Source organism: Myotis nattereri (genome assembly GCF_964212035.1).
Source record: "Myotis nattereri genome assembly, chromosome: X".
NCBI classification, from domain to species: Eukaryota; Metazoa; Chordata; class Mammalia; order Chiroptera; family Vespertilionidae; genus Myotis; species Myotis nattereri.
In genome coordinates, this window is record NC_138078.1 from 146,943,075 (window position 1) to 146,965,461 (window position 22,387).

A 22,387-nucleotide genomic window follows, 5' to 3' on the forward strand; every position below is an offset into this window, starting at 1 on the left:
GACCCACTAGGCTTGGACTATTAGTATGTAAACTATGCTCCAATATTTGGGGCAAAACACTGATTTCAAATTGAGCCCCCAATATGCTGTTGCAACCACAAATATACTCACACTTTAACAAGCCTTGTGTTCCAACTTAGGGTTAAAAATATTATCACCATATCCACGGAAGGAAAGAAGAAATATGTATTGAATTTCTAATTAGCTCTAAACACTTTCACGCATTCCCTTGATCTTTATTAAGAGTTAAGTGTCATTGTATGTGCTTTTGCAGCTGAAAATTCTGAGGTTTTTACCCCCAAAACACACACCTAATAAGTGATGAGTGGAGTTTCAAATCCAGGTTTATCTGACTCCAAAATCTACACTTTTTTCTCTACTAAATTGGCTTTTGCCTGAATATATGGCTTTGGAAATGTCAGAACCTTCATGTGTTTCCTACAACAGCAACTGGCTTTTAGAAGCCAATTGATAGGAACACTTGAGAACACTCTTTCTCACTGTCTTCCCCAAGTGTATTTCCCCCCACTCAATTTAACTTTATAAACATTCATCAAGTACCTACAATGGGTAAGTTGTGGCACTCTGGGCACTGTGCCCATCAGACATAGGTTGGTTATGACAAATATTTGTGATTTACCATGAGAATTTTATGCTGAGGTTTTCCTTTCTGATCTGCCCAGTTTTGGAATAATTTCTATTCCTGATCTCAGGGTTATCCCTGCCATTTTTAATTTTATGGAATGTTACTTTATGGCAAAAGACCTGAGCGATATTAATAGTTTTGCCTGCTATGTCTTAGTCTTCCCGTGGTGAAGCAAGTGCCAGATTTTAGCATCTTTACCTGATGTTCTAGCAAGAATATGGTGTCTTGGAGAACTGGCATGACTTTCTCATAAGCAGGTTATTGTTGGAGTCCAAACTCCATGGAATTCAGTGCATATTAAGTGCACTCTCTCCCAAATGCTATATCTGTGCCCATACTGCACTATGAACAAATGTTTCTGTGAAAAACACAAATTGGATCACTGAGATCTCTTGTGGTTTTGCAAACTATTCTCTCTCTCTCTCTCTCTCTCTCTCTCTCTCTCTCTCTCTCTCTTCAAATCAACCCTCACTTTCCATGAGAGGCAACATGTATTGTATAATTAGAAGAAATATGTCTAGGCTTTATAATCAGACAGACTTGGGTTCAAAATCATCCCTCTTTGTATCTGTGTATAACCTTGGAGAAGTCATTTGACCATTCTGATATTCAAAAACTGATCTATAACATGATGATAATAATACTTACCTTCCAGTGCTGTTGTGAGTATCAGTAGTAATATATACAACATGCCCATCGGGATGCCTAGTCATAGTGGACGTTTCAGAAAAGGTGTGGATATCAGACACATGTTTGTAAGTACATTACTCTTTAGCATATGTATGTAGGGGTGAAAAGGGCAAGAGGGCTTGGCTGAGTTTCCAAATTTCTTTGTGTATCATTTTTAGTGTGTATGTATTGCTATTAGTAAGTCTGTTTCACACTGGACTCCCCCTTGCTATTTCCCCTCCTCCTTCTGTCTCTTAATCCTAGTTTTTTAAGCCCTGTTTCCAATTAAAGGGCAGCCACCTACCCCTCCCAGAAGACAATTTTGTCTACTGTTTATTTTCTTGTGTGATTCAAGTGTAGCTGACCCCAGATCTCAGCTGATAATCTTTCTCTTCCCATTTTAGTCAGTGTTGCCTTCTCCGCAGCAACATTGAACAGAGAGCTGCACACACAGTGATTAGAGCACAGTCTCAGAGCCAAAGAAATGGTGCCTGAGAGATGGTTCCAGTGCCAGTGGTAATCCTATGTGCTACTGGTGGGAAGATGAGAATCTTTTGTCATCTACAAGGTTGTTAGTGCTTGATGCCACTCCCAGCCTCCCCTCCAATGTAACATGCTTATCCTATTTTGATTTATTTTCTACTCCCCTTCCCCTGTTCCTGGCCTATCAGCTTGAGTTATAATACCACTGATACCTTCTTTCGTCTCTCTTTTTTTCCCTCTCCCTTAGTGCATTTGTACTCTTCTGGTGGCCCCTTCTGAATAGGCTCTCAAGAGTTAAACTGCACAAAATCCAAATGACAATAGTCAGCCTTAGTCTAAGCCCTGGCCAGTGGGTGTTAGAATTTAATTACTGTGGTTAGTAGCCATTTAGGAGTTGAGCAGTCTTAATCCCTTAAACATAGCTTTGCTAGAGAGGGGGTGTAGTTCTACCAGGTGTTTGCCTGCAAGGAAAAGTTGGAAAGGGATGTAAATCTGGATAGACATAAATGAAGGGTCAAAACTAGGAAAGGATAGCAGTAGGTCTTAGGGTAAAACATCTGAACAAGCTGTGGGAAGTGGCCACTGGGAAGGGGAGGCAATAGTAACAGTACCACTCTCAGTCTTTCCTAGTAATATCCTTGCAGAATGCCTTTACGCAGTAGTTGCAAAGCCAAATAAAATTTTCATTATTGCTACTAGGAGCCACCCAGGTTAGAAAAGACTTTCCCTTTGGGCTCAGCATGGTATTACCCTCTTTTACTACAAGGATGTCTGCCAATTGCACACTGATTACACTTCTTTACCAGCAATAATGGTGGAGAGTTATATTGCAGGATGGCAGAAAATGGATAAGAAGGATAAACTAGGCTTTGAAAAAGAGAATACTAATTAAAATGATACCAAATAATACAGAAAACATCAAACTTAGAGATACAGCAAAAAGAGTCTTACACTGGAAGTCAGAAGATCAAAACTAATTTACACATAGTGACCTTGGTTCCTTACTTGAGTCACAGTGTTCTCATCTGGAAAAAAGCCAATGGCATTAAATACCTTGCCTGCTCCTAAGGGTTGTTTTCAGAGTCAAATGAGAATCTTCAAAGTCTTTATAGCTGACAAACTGCTGTGTAAATTAAACTATTATTACCTTACTTTGGCATTTAATATTAAAAACAAAAACAATAGCCGAGATTCACACCACCCATCTTCCCCGAATCCTGCTTCCTTCTGTTAATTAACAAAAAGGTATAACTGGCATTAAGACCAATTATTTAAACCTCACTTTTTTTTCTTTCACTGAAGAGTAACTAGTCTTCCATGTCCTGTAAAACTCAGAGAGATTTTTAGCTCTGCCAGTTATTAACCTACTGGGGAAGTTAATTAATCTCTCCAAGCCTCAGTTCTCCATGAAATATGATTTAATATGTGCTTCCCATATAGTAAAGACTCACCAACTGTTAGCAATTGTTAGTATTATTACTCCAGGAAGCTTGTTCCTGTTGACCTCCTTTTACCAATTGTCAAAGCTTTTCAACTTTGTTACCTGGCCAGTAATTTCTCTGGAACCAAGGCTCTCAACATAGTGTCTTCCTTGACAGATTAGTGTATTCTGCAATCACAGCTCTTCCCTTCCCTCCAGTTTGGTGGGCTATCAAACTACCATGCCTCATGCCTCCATATGAGGCAATTTTGCTCAGCCAGGAACAGTCCTCTTCTCAGAGGCAGCTAAGCTATCCACAGCTTTAGAGTTTTAGTGGAAACTCCCTCACCCAATCCACAAGCCAATCTCACCCCTGAGGTGCCCTTACCTGAGACCTTGTTCCTGCTCTTGACTGCCACTGGTGGAGTAAAACAAATAAGCATGCAAACACACACACACACACGCACATACCTGCACACACATGTGAATTAGTGAATTTCATCTTCCCTATTGCTGCAGAAGAAAGCAGAATCAATAGTTCTAGAATTTTTTTCTGACTACAAATCTCATGATTCTTGGATGGAACTGCAGAGCATTATGTTAAGTGAAATAAGCCAGTCAGAAAAGGATAAATAACACATGATCTCACTCATTTGTGGAATATAATGAACAACATAAACTGATGAACAAAAACAGACCCAGAGACACAGAGGCATCAATCATACCATTGGGCCTCAGAGGGAAGGTAGGGGAGGGTGGGGGTAAGGAGGAGAGAGCAACCAAAAGACTTATATGCAAGCATATAGGCCTAACCAATGGACACAGACACCAGGAGGTGAGGGCATAAGTGGGGGGTAGGGGGTAATGTAAGAATAAGGACACATATGTAATAACTTAATCAATAAAATTTTTTTAAAAAATCTCATAATTCTTGTCAACATGACTTCATAAGGCTGAGAAAAAGTAAAAACGAAAACTCAACATTCCCTCTTTATTATCTAACCACTTCATCCCCAGAATACCTGTTAGTGAATGTATTCTTAGGTCCTGTGCATGCTTTCAGATGGCTGTTTGTATGGGACCAGTTTGGCAATAAGGCAATCTCTCCAACTCCCCAATTATATGAAGGTAGGTTGATGTGGGCTTACTGCACCCACATTATTAGAGGCATGTGATACCATGTTGAAAGGGATGGGTATTTTTAAAGCCCAATGAACAGAAAGCAATGCTGAGTCTTCATCACTTTGCTCTCTGAGTGAGTTGTAGCCAAATGAGCAACAACTTTGCATACTTGGAAAGTTCCTCTTGGCATTAGGTTGCAAGCATTTAAAAATGGCTCTAAACATTGAAGTCCCCAGGTTTAGGAGCTCCAAAAGATGGTTCAGCATGTTGTTACAAAGTATTAACATATACAAAATGTGGGTTATGACATTTCAGACACCTCTTCAAAGAACTATAATTTTTCTTCTTCCCCATTTGTGAAATCATTTGCAGTATATGGTCTCCGTTAACTAAACTAATGGGAAATCTGCACACATTATTCATCCATGGCTTTTCCTGCTGGGTGAAATAATGGCCCCTGGGAGAAAGAAATAAGTGAATTGAAGTGATTCCCAAGTTGGATTAGACACCCAACCTAGATCAGAATGACCATCATCCTGTAAATGCTAAATGGCTTCTTCAAGGATTCACAGTTCAATGCAACAAAACCAGCATTCAAACCTGTGTGAAGGTCTGGGAAGACTCAGCCAAGCTCTTCCCCCTTCCTGGTGGACACTAGTCCCAGGGCAATTACCAAGAGTCAGGTTATTGTTTCTGTACTTTGTCAGCCTGGGTCCAAATTGCTTACCTCCTCCCTAAGCTCCAATTAGTGATCCTTACCCTCCCTAGAAAACTACAATAATAGAAAAGGGGAAGGGAGACAGAGCAGAGAGATTTGCAAAGACATATGTTTTTAATGGTTCCGGTGGACTAGTTTTCAAGTCACCAACCCTTGATATTTATCTAATCAATGTGCTCACATCAAGGTAAAATGGCATATATATACAGTCATACTAGAATATGATTTTAAACCACTGTCCATCAATAGGAGACTGTTTAAAATAAATCACATTGCATTCATACAATGGAATGCTATCTATAATAATAAAAGGGTAATACGCTAATTAGACCAGATGTCATTCTGGACATCCTTCCGGACGAATCCAGGGCCAGAGGGAAGCCGGGGCAGGCAGCCAGGGAAAGGAAGGCCTACTTTCGTGCATCAGGCCTCTACTATAATTATAAAAAGAAATGAGGCACCTCAGTATGTACCAATATTGAAAGCGCTTCATTATATATTATGTGTTGAAAGCAAGAAACAAACATTGTGCATAGAATGCTGATTTACATGAAGAAGAAATAATGTGTATTTATATGTTTGTGCATATGTATAAACTATCATTTGGATAACATTCAATAAGCTCATTAAAGTTTTTGCCTGTACAGAAAAAAGTAGCATCATTCTAAACTTTATTTTATTTCACTAATAGAGAGCAGGGACATGGAGGATCCTCTGTAGTTCTTCCTTAGCACAGGAGGCTGTGGGAGGCATTTGTAGCTATAGTCCTTATAGACATGAGCAATAGGAAAATCTCCTTCCTCAGTGCTAGGGCACCCAGTAGGTCTTGGTTTACCTATGACTTTCCTTGTTTTAGCAATGAAAGTCCTGGAAAAACTAGGATAGTTAGCCAACCCAATCCTTATCCTTTTGCTGCTGCCCTTAGCCAGCCAGGCTTGCTAGTGCTGGGGAGGAAAGCTTCCAGCAGCCAGTTGAATGGAGCAGTATCACAAGTCCCTGTCGCCACAATCCACAAGCAACTCACACTTATAAAGTGGCAGGCACATGCTCTGTGAGGTATCCTCATCTAACAGACAAGGAAATTGAGTCTCAGAGAGGTTAAGTGATTTGCCCAAGGTCACACAGCTAGTAAGTGCTGGAGCCAGTCTGTCTGACTCCTGCCAGGTCAACAGGACCCTGGGGAATATAAAGCTTTTCAGCAAAGCAGCGGGCCTGGCCTTTCTTAAAGCCTAAGGCACCCGGAGTTACATTTTAACTGAATCAAACGTTGTTGCTCTGAATCAACTTTGGCAGGCCTGAGCTAGGAAATGACTTTCTTCCCATCACACCTCGGCCCCAAAGCAAAGAGAATAGATGTTCCAGGTTTTTTAACTGAAGGAGCTATGGGCAAAAAGCTGCTTTCCCTGGTTGTATTCATAGTGGGAGTCTGGTTTTCACTTGAGGAGTAATAAACTATTCATCCCCAACTTGATCCAGCCTCCCTTCCAAGAACAGCATGAGAAAAACAGGTAGTGGTGTGTGACATGATGCTTGCCTACTGCTTGATTGAGTGATGGTGGAATTCAATTTGGCTACCTAATAGGGTTCCTTTTGCTAGCAAAAGGCAAAAGCATTCCTCAAAACCTCATCCATCAAAAATCCACTGAGCCACAGAAAAACAGACGTAGCAATTATAGTAGAAGCTTTGGGGACTGAGGAGGAGCATAGGAAAAGGTCACAGCAGCAGCTGTACTTGCCCTTTTCCAATTAAGCATCAGGCAGGTGTTAATTATATAGAGGAAATTGGGCTGCTTTACAGACCCTGTTGAGATATTTTATAGAAGATATTTCATAAATATGGAGCAAGGGAAGTACTTACTTTCACTGTCGATAATTAATTAATACATGCTGAGTTGTAGAGCATCAAGGGAGAGAGCACCTGTGCCAGTGAGCAAAAATTTCATGGAATATTGGACAACATTGTGGTGATGGTTGGGGGAGGAGGGGTAGACAAGGGTATAGAAGAGATAAATGGTGTTGGGGAAAATATTTTAATGATAAAATAAAATGTACTCTCTTAGCAACTTTCAAATATACAATACAATATTGTTTTTTCAAAAAGAATTTCAGCCCGACCGGCATGGCTCAGTGGTTGAGCATCTACCTACAAACTAGGAGATCACGGTTCGATTCCTGGTCAGGGCACATGCCCAGGTTGTGGGCTCTACCCCCAGTAGGGGGCTTGCAGGAGGTAGCCAATCAGTGATTCTCTCTCATCCTTGATGTTTCTATCCCTCCCTTCCTCTCTGAAATCAATAAGATATATATATTTCAGGGAATAATGTATTTGGAGATGGGATTATCAGAGAACCCAAAAGGAAATTAAGCAGAGCTTTTCAAAATTCTAGTTTTTTTCTGTAATGGATGCCACAGTTTAGGCAAAGACTTTTTGCCTATACTTGGGGTCTGAATTACCTATGCCTTAATAAGTCCTGTATCCTTGGATTTAAATGAAGCCAAATGATCTATAGTAATTTAACTCAGCATGACATGTAGGGAGCTGATATAGGGTTAAGCCTCAGACTGACCTGTGGGCAAAGTCACAAACAATTCCCAGCTTAGAGGGCACAGTCCTCTTAGTATAATTAGGCTTGACCTTATGAGGCTCCCTAGATCTTATCTGGGAAGCTAATGGGCTGAGGAAGTGCTGGAAGTATAACCGTGGTGTAAACAAGTGAAACTCACAAGAACAAAAACAAGTGAAACTCACAAGAACAGTGTAAACAAGTGAGACTCACAAGAACAGTGTAACTATGGTAACCACTACCTTGTTTACCTCTCACTATAAAATAAAGGCTCAGCTTGCCTTGGGATCTCTCTCTGTGGCCTCAGCCAGGCGCAGGGAAGATCCACGGAGACTAAGGAAAGCTAGAGAGTTCTGAACGCTGTCTCCGTGTAAAACATTCTTTGCCGACTCCGTCCACACCTTTGGGAACCCCTGGACCCACTGGGGCTGGCCCCCAGCAATGACACACAGTCCACAAAATAGCCAGTCTTGAGAGTTTAAGAGTAGAGACTGCAGTGCTATTTGTATTTAAATGTCAGGTAGAATTGGCAGGAAAAACTAGGAGGCCTGCCTGTAGTATGTTCTGGTTTAAGAAGCAGCAGGTGGGTCACATGGCATTGCAGTATGTACGAGGACCCTATTATCTTTCATAACTTCTTCCTATCTGTAGCATCACAAATACTGTATTGATTGCCACAGGAATGTGGCAGCTTGGACCAAGAGGAGTACATGTGTGCCCCATTCTATGAAGTATCTATATACTTGTAAAGATGGTCACCAAGAAAAATTTCCCATATAGAATGCTGTCTCTCATTGCTTTACATAATAACACGACATGCATTTTTCTGACAAATATTTTAGCCCCACGATGCTGCAAAATCTCAAAAATGGAAAACAAATATTGATGATCTTTTTTTTAGAGGAAAAGCTTCAATTGGCTTGATGTCTTAGAAATAAAAATGCACAGGCAAGCCATTTAAGGAAATTGAAGTTCAAAGTGTCTTTCATAGAGCAGAACTGAGTTAGTTGCCTTTCAGAGGGTGCCTGAGAGGATTCAATAACTAAAGTAAAAGCATTTTATCAATTGCAAAGTGTTGTATACATGTGAATTCTCATTATTCTTCTAGTCAATCTTAGTCACTTTAAAAATCAAAAGAACTTCTCTCTTGCCCACCATGGATTACCATTTGCCTCTTGAAGGGAAAGTCCTTAACAGCTTTAGTACTATGTTCAGGTATCCCCTGCTTTTTGAAAGCTCACTTTATGTCACTTCACTTTTATGAAAGATCTATATTAGTACCTGATTTTGCTAACAAAAGAAAGCAGGAGTTTTGCTGTTACAAAAAAAAAGGCAAAAAGTGAAAATAGTGTCAGCATTTGTTTTGCAGCAGCTGTTAAGAGGCAGTGCATAGCCTGAACAGCTGGAGTGGTCCCTCCTAGCTCCTTCCCCGGGGAGTCAGCATCTCAGCATCAAGCCCTCATAGCTTTGAACTGTGTCTTTAAGTATCTGTACTTTACCTTCATTTATTTTGTGCATCTATTAGCAAAATGTGGCCTATGGTAGCAGAAAAGCCTAAGAGAGCTTGTAAGGATGTTACACTTAGTGTAAAACTGGAGGTAATAAAGTTATTTTATGTCTTATGTGTTATCTATATATATAAAAGCCTAAGTGACCGAATGACCGAACAACCGGTCAACCGGTTGATATGATGTGTACTGACCACCAGGGGGCAGATACTCAAAACAGGAGCTGCCCCTGGTGGTCAGTGCGCTCCCACAGTGGGAGCGCTGCTCAGCAGACCAATGGACACCAGACGCCAGGTTCATGGCTGGCATGCGCAGCTGTGGGTGCGAGCCTCTCCTGCCTCTATGGCAGTGCTACCCAGCGGCAGCAGCAGGAGCAGCAGGGCCAGGATGAGAGGGAGTGGAGCATTGCCTGGGCTCCTCCCTGGCCACCTGCCACTTTACACACTACTACATCCCTCAGGGGATGTTGGGCTGCCAGTTTCAGGCAGGGATTGGGCCAAAACCGGCAGTCTGACATCCCCCAAGGGGTCCTGGATTGCGAGAGGGCACAGGCCAGGCTGAGGGACCCCACCAGTACAAAAATCCGCGCACCAAGCCTCTAGTTTAGTATAATTTTGTAGTTTATTTTTGAGGTCTGGGAATGTTGAAAAAAATTTCCATATAAGTTATTGATAATCTCTTCTTCACTTTATGCCATTTCCACTTACCACAGATTTCATAGAAATGCTCTACTTTCAGATAGTGGGGCATGGCTCTGTATTCAGAGCTGTTCACAGAATACCTTTTAATTTTTAGCAATCTACTGTTTTCTCTTTCAAAACAAAGTTTGGGGGGATAGTGTTTTCACTCTGTTATATACATATTAATTAATCAGGCATTCCCAGTTTTCTTGTCATGAGTAGAATAGTGGAAAGAGTACAGAGCCCACCAGCATTCTGTAATTGTGAATCCTCAAGTAAAGCAATAGAAAATGCCCAAGCCTCAGATTTACCATCTGGAAATTCAAGGTAACACTCGACATGGTTGTGGCAAGGGGCCTATGAGATGATGTTATCTGCAGGAGGCCAGGAACTGGGAAGCACTGTGCAAATCCTCTTAAGGGACAGGCAAGGGCTCTCCTTCCAATTCCTGCCTTTACAGGATGTGCTTGTTTGTCTCCCAGTTTTTGTCTTATATCCTTATTAAGTTTACTGGCCCCAGGCAGGTAAAGGTTGATTTGCATGCACATATTTTATTGACCAGTAATTGATTTTTAGCTTCTGCTTACACAATGGTTTCTTTAGAAACAGAGATTGGATTAGTACATTTCTCCTGAAAGGGGGACAGGGTTCAAAAGGTAAGGAACTTTACCTTCTCCCAACCCAGGTTTGGATAGTTGTTGAAGTTCTGAGTGTATGATATAGAGCCTGTGTTTAGAATTTTAAAAACTATTGTATGGCCTTCTAACCTTTCTCTCTACTATACATAAATTATATCAAGACATATATGTTCCCAACTTAGTAATATATATCTCAAATGTAAAGGCTTTTCACATGCAAACTATGAACTCTTACACTGCAACCTCCTCTGTGCCAGGAATACTCACTACTCACTCACTTTGTCCTCTAGAGAAAGTGATAATAGTTATAATTTAGAAATTGCAAAATGGTTGCCTGTGGGCTCGCTTTGGTATGAATACGTGTTTTCTTTGGGTCTCACAGTTTTTTTAAATTCAATTAGTTGCTAACATTTCAATATGATAAAATTTCACACGAATTTTAGCCTGGATTGCTAGCTTCTCTTTAAGAAAGGAATGAGCTAGTAACACTTGTCAGGATTCAATAACAATCACCTAAAACTTAGTAGCCACTGGGCTTGGGCTCTTCAGTTCCCCTATTAGGTCTTGTTGACTATTCTGTTATCAACCAGCATGGAACAGACAGCCCTGCACTTAAAGCTAGTTCATTCAAAGTGACCAATTTAATATCATAGCAGAGAGAGGAGATTATTGTTCTTTGGTTGGTGTACCCAGTGACAGGGTGTGTGAGTGGATAGCCACTATCCTGGTGGAACCCCTCATCTGAACCAGAGGTAAACATTTAGGACAATGACCATGAAGCCCCAAGGCTCTTCTAATGGTTCTGAGCTCACATAATTTTGTGTTTGTCTACATGGATTATTGTTCCCTCCTCCTCCACTCCCCCTATCCATACCTTTGAGACAGGAAAGGGGCCTGCAACTTACTTAGCTGCCCCAAAGGCACTAGCAAAAGGTGGAGTCCATAGTTGAAGCTCAGAAAAATATTATGAAGCACCCTATCCAATGATAAATGCATCACAAAGTCTTTCTTTTCTTGACTTTACAAATGCTGGAGTTATAGAATGAGAATTTAAGGTTTTAATGATTTGTTGTGTCCTCAAATTAACAGATTAACTAATAGTTATATGTTCGGTGTCCTTGGATGAATAACAAGATGTCATTAATTATCATGGAACAAGTACAGGAAGAAAAAAAGAATATTTTTTAGGTATCAGGAAAGGGAATTAAATAATGATCATTAGTAAGGGTTGATAGAAGGAAGTAACTGAGGAGAAGAGGTTAATTTCTACTTATTTCAGTATTTCAAATCACCAGTGTCTTGGAATTTTCTCAAGGGACCAGAAGGTCCAGGGTTCTAGGAATCTTCTTGAGGAAAAACCTCCCTCCATGTTTTCTCATTACCACTTCACTCCACCATCCTACCCTTGAAGAGAAGAGAGTTGGATATGGCAGCAAGGATAAGAGAAAGCCACATAAGTGATGAAGGCTTTAAACTGAAAATGGAGGAAAGGGGAAAATATTCAGCCAAAAATTGTAAAAATGAACTATTAAATTGGATACTATATCTGATAGAATAAGAACAGTAGGAGGGGGAGAACCAAGATGGTGGCATAGGTTAACGCCGGAGTTTGCTGCTTTGAACAACTACTTCAAAAGTGAAACTAAAAAACGGAAGGGACATCACCCAGAACCACAGGAATGCTGGCTGAGTGGAAGTCCTACAACTACGAGGAAAGAGAAACGCATACGGACACTCAGAGGAGGCGCAGTGCTGAAGTCAAATTCTGAGGTGCGGAGGCCACGGAGCGGGCTGGCGGCGGAGGGCGCGGTTGGCGTTTTCAATCAGGAGGGAGTCGCAGACTCTGAGCTCCAGATACAGGCGAGTCTTTAGGGACCCAGACTCAAATGGGAGAAGCGGGACTGTCTGGCTTCGGTCAGAGTGAGTGCAGCTTTTTCTCCGAGGTTTGCAGCGGGTGCTGGGACTCAGAGAGGCAGAGTCCCTGGGGACAGGACTGAGAGCCGCCATAACTGCTCTCTCTGGCCCACCCTGTTGATCCTGTGTGACCCGCCCCGCCCAAGCCCTGCACAGAGGCATTTGCCGGATAGCCTCAGGCAAAGGCTAGATTAGCACCTCCCTAGAGGACAGAAGTTCTCTCACTACAGACACAGCTGATTCTCATAGCCACTTGGCCTGGAGGTCAAACCCTCCCTGGTATTAGCTACAACAATCAAGGTTTAACTATAAGACTGCGCACAAAGACCACTAGGGGGTGCACCAAGGAAGCATAACAAAATGCGGAGACAAAAAAACAGGACAAAATTGTCAATGGAAGATATAGAGTTCAGAACCACACTTTTAAGGTCTCTCAAGAACTGTTTAGAAGCCGCCGATAAACTTAATGAGATCTACAAGAAAACTAACGAGACCCTCGATATTATATTGGGGAACCAACTAGAAATTAAGCATACACGGACTGAAATAACGAATATTATACAGACTCCCAACAGCAGACCAGAGGAGCGCAAGAATCAAGTCAATGATTTGAAATGCGAGGAAGCAAAAAACACCCAACTGGAAAAGCAAAATGAAAAAAGAATCCAAAAATGCGAGGATAGTGTAAGAAGCCTCTGGGACAGCTTCAAGCGTACCAACATCAGAATTATAGGGGTGCCAGAAGATGAGAGAGACCAAGATATTGAAAACCTATTTGAAGAAATAATGACAGAAAACTTCCCCCACCTGGTGAAAGAAATGGACTTACAGGTCCAAGAAGCGCGGAGAACCCCAAACAAAAGGAATCCAAAGAGGACCACACCAAGACACATCATAATTAAAATGCCAAGAGCAAAAGATAAAGAGAGAATCTTAAAAACAGCAAGAGAAAGAAACTCAGTTACCTACAAGGGAATACCCATACGACTGTCAGCTGATTTCTCAACAGAAACTTTGCAGGCCAGAAGGGAGTGGCAAGAAATATTCAAAGTGATGAATACCAAGAACCTACAACCAAGATTACTTTATCCAGCAAAGCTATCATTCAGAATTGAAGGTCAGATAAAGAGCTTCACAGATAAGGAAAAGCTAAAGGAGTTCATCACCACCAAACCAGGATTATATGAAATGCTGAAAGGTATCCTTTAAGAAGAGGAAGAGGAGCCGAAGCCGGTTTGGCTCAGTGGATAGAGCGTCGGCCTGCGGACTGAAGGGTCCCAGGTTCGATTCCGGTCAAGGGCATGTACCTGGGTTGCGGGCACATCCCCGGTGGGGGATGTGCAGGAGGCGGCTGGTTGATGTTTCTCTCTCATCGATGTTTCTGACTCTCTATCTCTCTCTCTTCCTCTCTGTAAAAAATCAATAAAATATATTTAAAAAAAAAAAAAAAAAAAAAAAAAGAGGAAGAGGAAGAAAAAGGTAAAGATACAAATTATGAACAACAAATATGCATCTATCAACAAGTGAATCTAAGAATCAAGTGAATAAATAATCTGATGAACAGAATGAACTGGTGATTATAATAGAATCAGGGACATAGAAAGGGAATGGACTGACTATTCTTTGGGGGGAAAGGGGTGTGGGAGATGCGGGAAGAGACTGGACAAAAATCGTGCACCTATGGATGAGGACAGTGGGTGGGGAGTGAGGGCGGAGGGTGGGGTGGGAACTGGGAGGAGGGGAGTTATGGGGGGGGGAAGAGGAACAAATGTAATAATCTGAACAATAAAGATTTAATTAAAAAAAAAGAACAGTAGGAGAAGCATTTAGTAATTAACAGAATAGAATAACTCGGGGAAAAGACATGAATAATGGATGTGGCTCCAGTTTTACAAAGTTGGAGCAGTTAAAATTTTGAACTTAGGGGTTTAACAGAAAGGGATATTTATGACTACCTAGGTTTTATGAAGACTTAGTATAGAATAATAAATGGTGTAGAAGTGAGAAAACCAAATACTATCATTGAGCGTATACACCATAGGCTACCTGACCAGAGAAAGGAGAATGATGTAATCACAATGCTTAGACAAGACTTGTTTTCTCATTGAGGACTTAGTTTCAACAATTTAAATGTAATTTCTCACTCTCCTTGCCATCCTTTTCCTTCCCACAAGATCTTATTGTTTTCTTTCTTGATTCTTTGGTGCCATTCTTTTATAAGCATCTCAAGAATGGTATAATATTTTGAAACTCCCATAAGTTGTCAAGAGGACTCAGGTAAACACAGATTGCTCATGAACTCACTTTTCAATTGACATACAGAGGTTCATTAGTACATATTACCCTATTGGTTAGAGAATTGAACATAAAGTGTAATAGATGTGTGTATATGTTGGAGAATAGGAGTAGCAAAGGATTGTTTAGATTGGGGTCCCAAACTCAAATGCCTGCTGAAGTCAGTTGCCCCATCTGAAAGGCACAGCTGCTATTCCATTCCAACAGATTGCTGCCATGTGGGACCATAGCTCCAAGGTTACCAAACATTCTGATTATTCTAAAGAAGCAGGAAACTTAAATTTTAATGTGAAATGTTCTGCCTTTTAAATAATATCAACTAATTTAAAACTTTGAAAAATACTGGATGGGCCAAACTAAATACTTTCACAACCACTTAATGGTTATTCTAATTTAAGTGATAGGTGGAATTCATGACACAGCCTTGATTTGGTTACTCAAACTAAGTCTGGCTCTTTGTCCATTCAGCATAGGTTTGGTTCCAGTTTGGTTGGTGTGAGTACTTTTTCCAAATAGCAGTCTTGTGTGTTGGTTTGTATCTATAAATATAACTGAGAACTTGCACAATGATAAAAATGGTAAGTAGATTCTATGTTTGGTTAGAGTCAGTCTGTTCAACAAGTAACAGAAATTAGTGGTCAGACTCAATTATGTAAAGAAAGTAATCAGAAGACAGTGACTTTTTGCTCTCTCATCAGACCATGAATCCTTTGAAGGCCATGGTAAAGACTTTGCATTAGTTCTAAAAATATTGGGAAACTATTGGAAGTTTGTGAGCAGGGAAGGGATGTGCTCTAACTTAATATTCTAAAAAGAACACTCTAAAAGAGCTGATAGGAAGGTCCTGTCTAGAGCTACAACCTGTAGACATCAAGAAAGTCTGCCTTTACTTAATGTAATATGTTCCCCTAACACTTGTTTTTTCTTAGGCATGTTGTTCTCATAGTCATGTGTTAATGTCTCTTCTCCACATCTCCTATCACCAATGGAGATGTTCTCCATGGCTCTTAGGCCACTATCCTAAGAAACGTATAGCTTATAACATACTGAATGTGTTACCCAAAGGTAACCAATGCATTTTCTGATTTAGCTAACTTTTTTGAGTTCTTTCGCGGCCCTCAGGCCATTTCTCAGATGTGTAACAAGATATGGAGCCTTCCAACTATCTGATCTTCTCAACTGAGAAGACAAGTGATATAGTCTTGCAAATTGATCTAATTACTCAACGATATGCTTCTATCTTTCAGAAAATATTGAAGGAAGGACCTCTGCTGAAGAGCTGTAACTCCTTCAAGAGATGGAAGCTTAGATATTTTCTGGTTCGAGGACAAAGACTCTGCTTTGCACACCATCCTGCGGTAAGAGAATACATAAAATATATATATATATATATATATACTAATAAAAGAGAAACATGCAAATTGGTGTCACTCTGCTATGCCCACCAGCCAATCAGAGCGACTATGCAAATTAACCCAACAAAGATGGAGGTTAATTTGCATATGCAGGCACAGGAGTGAAGACTGAAGACTCTGGCTGGAGTGAAGACTGAAGACTGAAGACTGAAGACTGAAGACTGAAGACTGAAGACTGAAGACTGAAGAGGCTTGGCTTCTCTGCTGCAGCTGCAGCAGAGAAGCCAAGCCTCGCTGTGGCTGCAGGGGAGAAGCCAAGCCTTGCTGCGGCCACAGGGGAGAAGCCAAGCCTCTTGGCTTCTCCACTGCAGCCGGACCAAAAGCCTGGGTCCCGGGTGCCGGAGGAAAACCGGTGCCAGCAGCCAGGGGAAAAAAGGCCTATTGCACAAATCTTCGTGCAACAGGCTTGGACTTTTGGGGCAAATGGGGGACACTTTTCTCTCCCTTCTCCTTCCCATTTCCCTCCCCTTTCATAAGTTCCTCAGTTAGCTCTTCTGCACCCAGAACCAACTACATAATTTGTGGAGCCCAATATAAAATAAAAATATGGCTCTCTTATTTGAAATGTAAAGAGAAATGTCAATAAAGATACTAAAATATAAAGCAATGACTTGTCAGGGCATCTTTTATTTGTCATTAGATGTCATTGTAAGTAAAGAAAAAAATTTTTAAATTATTAGCAATTTTGCTACCTGTTTGTATATTGTACAATGCCAGTTTTAAAAGAAAATAGAAAAGCATTTAACACACGAGGAACAATCAAAATTATATAGTTTGCATATGGTGGTTCATACACACACATATATTTTGCTCTTACCAGTACACAAAACTACACAAAAGTAACTCAACTGTTTTTATTCACATCTTGACCCTTACACATTCTACCAACACTTTCTAAAAGGAAAAGGAATTATGGGTTTCCCTATCTTTCCCTTTCCTTCAATATTATAACTTTCAGCATAAATGATTGGCTAATTCAGGGAAGTGACATAAGCAAGAAAGAATACAAGAGAGTTACTTGGCTGTTCATGTTTCTTAGAACACCACTGCTATGTTTGAAATGAGTTCTAGTTCCAACCAAATATGTGGTCTCTGAGGGCTGTCAGCTCCCCTACTTACTCAGTCATAGATGTAACATGCTTATTTTATACTTGTTTTGAATCTCACTGAACTCTCACACATCATGAGTCCACTGGAATTCTATGCTCATGGGTATCATGAATGCAAATAACTGACAAGATATTGGGTGGACATGCATATTGTGCATATCTCCTCTGCTCATGTTTATGACCCCTTGTCCCACTGGATTTCACTTATAAAACACAAGTTAAATGATAAATACATTAAAAATTTCAAGACTGCAACAGCAGATCATTAAACCAAGTGTGAGGCCCTTCTGAACATGAGATCCTTTATGACTGCACAGTTTGCATACCATTGAAGCCAGTCCCATCTGTATCCATAGTACTGATTTCCTGCTGCTGGCTAGGTGTTACCTACTATAGCCAGTATATAACAAAACACAGCCCTAAAACTGGAAGGGGCTAGCAACAAAGGCTGCCAGCTAATAAAATTGGAGATACTAACTCCTATCTGCTCCACTAGGCCCCTAGCTAGACCTTATCACATTATCTTCTCCAACATAAACCTTTAGTTTTGAATAATTCTGAATTACCCAGGCCTTCCTATAAATCTACATCAAAGTTTTGGGAAGAGTTTTGTTTTGGCTTAATATGGTTTGTTTTTTATTTGTCACACGTTTTATCAACAAAAAGCATGATGCTAAATAAATCCCAGCACTCAAGCCAGAGCAATGATTACATCATGACTGCCAAAAATGCCTATTAGTGTGTGTGTGTGTGTGTGTGTCTGTGTGTGTGTTTACTTTTTAGTGTATCTTTGCCTCATTAACCAGATGGTTCTTTTTCCTTCTCCCTCTTATCTTTCCAGTTTGCACACTTTGAAACCGTTGATCTGTCTCAGGTTGTCTTGGCGGAAACTAGCTGTAGAAACCTTTGCCACAGTTTTTGTGTAAGTAAGGTTGAGAATGACTGAATGGCCCAGGGTGGGAGCTAGCTGGGAAGAAAGTTTGCCACACCTACTTGTTGCCTTTCTGGAGTTCAGGTTTCCCAAGTCTTCTTTGATCCCAAATGTGTATGGAAATCCACTTAAAGTAGCATTGCAATCAAGTGCTAAAGCTTATTCATGTAAACACTTTGACCATTCCACCACAGGAGGAAAAAAGTGATGGCCCTATTCCCTATCTGTGATAAAACTGAGCTGATTTGGGAGTAGGGGAATGACTATTACAAAAATCAATCCTCCTGATGAAGGTGATTTAGAGTATCACTTGGAGGCTTTCAACAGACTGCTAATATGTTACAGAAAATATCAGGATAATCAAGCTATATGACATGCTCTCCTTTGATGAAGCAGATAAGATCCTAAATCCAAAGTGAAAACTACCCTATGCCCTGATTACTAATGAGAGTACCTCAAAGAAAGCAGAGGATTTTCTAGGGAAGTATTCAATGATTTGGAACTACTGAAATTTCATAAGGCTTTGGGCATTCAAGTGAGTTCAGATCAGAAAGCTCACTGAAAAATAGCAAGTCCATTGATTCAGGTATTCTCCTCCCAGAACTATCTTCTCCCAGCCTCAGTGTTGGATTATGGAGACTGGGTTTCCTCTTCAGGCAGGTGGAAAGTTATACTTAGCAGACTAAAAAGCTACCGGCCCAAAATCCTGCTTCTGAAAGGAGAGTAGGGTCTAGATATAAGAGAGACCCTACTCTCATTTCTCTCATTATATCACATTGACCCAGGGTAAAGCTAATGATTTTGTTGACCTATTCCCCAAAAGCTTAATCTTTGGCTGATGAGCATACAGGCTAATGTTTTTGGTCTCCAGTCTACAAAGAAATCCAAAGGGTTAGGTTGCCCCTTAGCCTAGTTGAAACACAGAGACAATGTCCATCAGCCCCATACAAAAATGGGTTTGGACCAAAAGAGTGGCTGTTATCACAGCTCCCACTAGTTCTTATTCCCATCTATCACAGAAGAAAAATTAAATTGTTAGTTCTAAGATATTGGGGGCTGGTAGTAAAGGCAAGTAGGACCATTGAAGGATGCTATTGCTATCCATGTTCCCTCATTCCCTCTGGGAAAAGACCAAGTCATAGCCATAGTCTACCTGTGTTTGACCCTCAGCATGGATTTTTCATTCTTGCCTTAGTTCTTGCAATAAGCAGGATTAAGGGATACAATGGTAAAGTTCTCTTCAGGTTGTCCCTGACTATAAGAAAGAAATAAACCAGATTTTTAGATTTCTCACTCCATTCTTACTCTCTTCCCAAACAGAGAGGCACACCTTTATGAACCATATACCCTTAAACCATTCATTTAATTCCCTTTGCCTTGTTTTTCCTGACTATGAAGTGGGAAAAACCCCTATATCATGGGGTTGTAATGAAGATTAAAATAACTAATATACATACATGGCCATAGAACAGTACAAGGAACACAGTAAATGTCATTAAAGTGTTGTTTGTTACTATTATCATTATTATTATTTTGGGTGGGGATATAGGGAGCTTCAAGTGGTTCTGGGAACACCTGTCTTGTGTTTAAAAAGTTGCTTGGGTCATGCTTGGTAGACCTGTCTAGGTCCTTGGAGAATTCACAGGCTCTGTTTGGGGGCAATTTTGTGGCATGTGAACCAGCTAATAATGTGACTTTTTGTTTAGGTAATCACACCACAACGAAAACTTATCCTGGCAGCGCCCAACCGGAAAGACATGGAAGAATGGATTAACGTCATAAAAACTGTCCAACAGGGAGAAATTCGTAAGGTAAGGAAATAGTAGAGAATCCACACAACACTGAAGTATAAACTCATAATTGACTGAGTTAAGCCATCTTTCAAACAGGGAAATAAGATGGAAGCAGAGCCCATCTGGTCAGGAATTAAAGATGAACATAATTAGAAAACCTATTTAAAACAGTTTCTAAATAGGAGTGATTCATTTAGACTCAGACCTTGGAACGTATGTGGTTTAGATACCTCTGTACACATCCATTTAATATGTATATGTCACTATATGCTCAGCAGATAAGGCATTCAAGATGTATGTGAGCATCTAATTTAGATGTTCTTATGTTAGAAAAGCTTAAATCAGTAGTCTTGACTTGGGTCTGCTGAGCAACTACAGTAACAGCTAAGGAAACAGACTCAAAAAGGGAAAGCAGACCAAAATGAAGTAACTACTCAGTAGCAAAGCCTATATCATTAACCACTACGTAATTCTGCCTTTTTGTTTATTATCTATCAGAAAAATGTAGAAGGAAGAGCAAGGAGTGGTCCTACTCAAAGCTTAGCAGGGTTCTTTTTCTCCATAACAATACAAAACCCCACTGCTCCCTGCCACAAATGGTGCCACCATTCAAATTCTGGGCTATGCCTTCAGCCCACTATTCTGCAGACCTACAACAGTTAGAAGTTACATAAGTTTTAAAGGGGGAGAAATTTTTGTCATTTGTTTACTCAGAGCAGTATCTGGCACATAGCAGAAGCTCAATAAATATTTGCTGAATGAATAAATGAGGGAAATCTATTCTGTAGCTCTTGGGGATAAAGGGGAAAACAAATCTACCCTTTAAAAACCCCTGATGTCTTAAATAACTAGCAAAGGATAGAATATTGTTATAGGCATTTGGGACAAAGCAGTGCAGGCTATGGCTTAGTAATAATGGGTTTTAGAAGTAAAATCAATGCCATGGAGAAAAGCTATCTGTCCTTACTCCCCTAGATTTCTTAGGCTTTTGACCACTTAGTTTCATAATTATACATTCTGCTAATCATGGCTATGAGACATCACAAGTTCACTGAACTGGGGCCTACATACCTCTCCACATATCATTAAGGCATCTCCTAGGACCACATTGAATATGCTTAATTGATAAATTCTTTGCTTAGAAACTGAAGATGGTCTTTGTGTGACTTAGGACTCAACATTTCACTCCTTTATCATCTTCCTTTCCTGATGAAGAAACACATCCTGTCCCTCCTGCCCACCCACAATGAGGCCACTATGGCACAGCACTAGAGGTAGCCACAAAAAATTATGACTTTCATGCTCCTATTCTCCCTCCTGTAGACCAATCCCTTTCCTCCCCTCAGTTTATCTCTATCCAAACTGGAGCACTTCTCATGAATCACATCTTTTCAATTTGGTAAAAAAAAGGCCACATAGGATATTTTGAATTTTAATTATTAGTTCGGTAATGCAAAAACTTCTAAAGTAATCCATAAGAGTAATGATCTGTAATTTCTGGCTCAATTGAATTAAACACCTTGTTGTTGACTACCCTGCACAAACTACAAAGGAAAAAAAAATAATCTGCCTGCTTACACTCTTGAAAGAGTTGAGTTTCAGGTTGTGATCACAACCTCTGTAGAGTTGCTCTAGGGACCTAAGTCTATTAAGGAATACTTTTAGCGGAAAGTAAAATGTCTCACCATCAGCATCTTAGCAATTCATCTTGCTTAAGGCTTAGAGACTCAAATATGCTTGCTCTCATATAAAGCTCAACTCCAATGATCTATTCTGTCTTCTGTCACAACCAATGCCTGATGTGGGTTGAAGAAAGGTTAATAATTAACTAAGCAGTTTATTAAAGTCACTACAAAGCAATTGGATAACTTATTGGAAACTAGTCAGTACACATTAAAGAGTGAACTCCTACTAGGTACCCAGTTCTGTTCTATAGAGAGTTGGAAAAAAATGTGTTGCTGCTCCTGTCCACAGTGATATTTTTAGGTAGTTGGGGAGACAAAATATACACAAAGAAATAGTTAAGTGGCAGTACTCAAGATAAATAACAATTTTCAGAGATGTTACAAGGCAGTGAATGACGGATTGCCAGATTAATAAAACAGACATTAAAGTGGTATGGGAGTTCAAGGCAGGAAGACATAAATATGGGCTGAAGTACTCTGGGAAGAGTTTATAGAAGAAAAATTTGTGACTGAACTTGAAAGATGAATAGGATTTTATTGGTGGTAGGGGATTAGGGACAGGCAGAAGTCCTGAGCAGAGGAATTGACATAAGCAAAATCTGAGTAATAGAAAAACAGAAACTTTTCGGAATAGAGTGAAAGGGGACTCTATTTGACCAGAAGAGTTTGGGAAAGTGAGTTTAAGAAATGTGTATGAAGAGGTAGGTTGAGCTTGATTCTGAAAGATTATCAATGTCAGGATAAAGAGTAGGGAAGAATTGCAACATGAACAAAGTTCAGTTTAAGGATAGATTAGA

General features: G+C 40.3%; 1 protein-coding gene across 1 annotated transcript in view; it reads left to right on the plus strand.

Moving 5' to 3' along the window:
- Positions 1 to 22,387, plus strand: part of DGKK (diacylglycerol kinase kappa) — a gene marked incomplete at both ends in the record, with an annotated part of 212,289 nt that overhangs the window by 32,370 nt on the left and 157,532 nt on the right. The window contains 3 exons of the mRNA XM_081081872.1: positions 15,905 to 16,015; positions 18,023 to 18,103; positions 19,819 to 19,923. Coding sequence (XP_080937998.1) covers positions 15,905 to 16,015; positions 18,023 to 18,103; positions 19,819 to 19,923 — 297 coding nt within the window. The remainder of the gene's footprint in view (positions 1 to 15,904; positions 16,016 to 18,022; positions 18,104 to 19,818; positions 19,924 to 22,387) is intronic.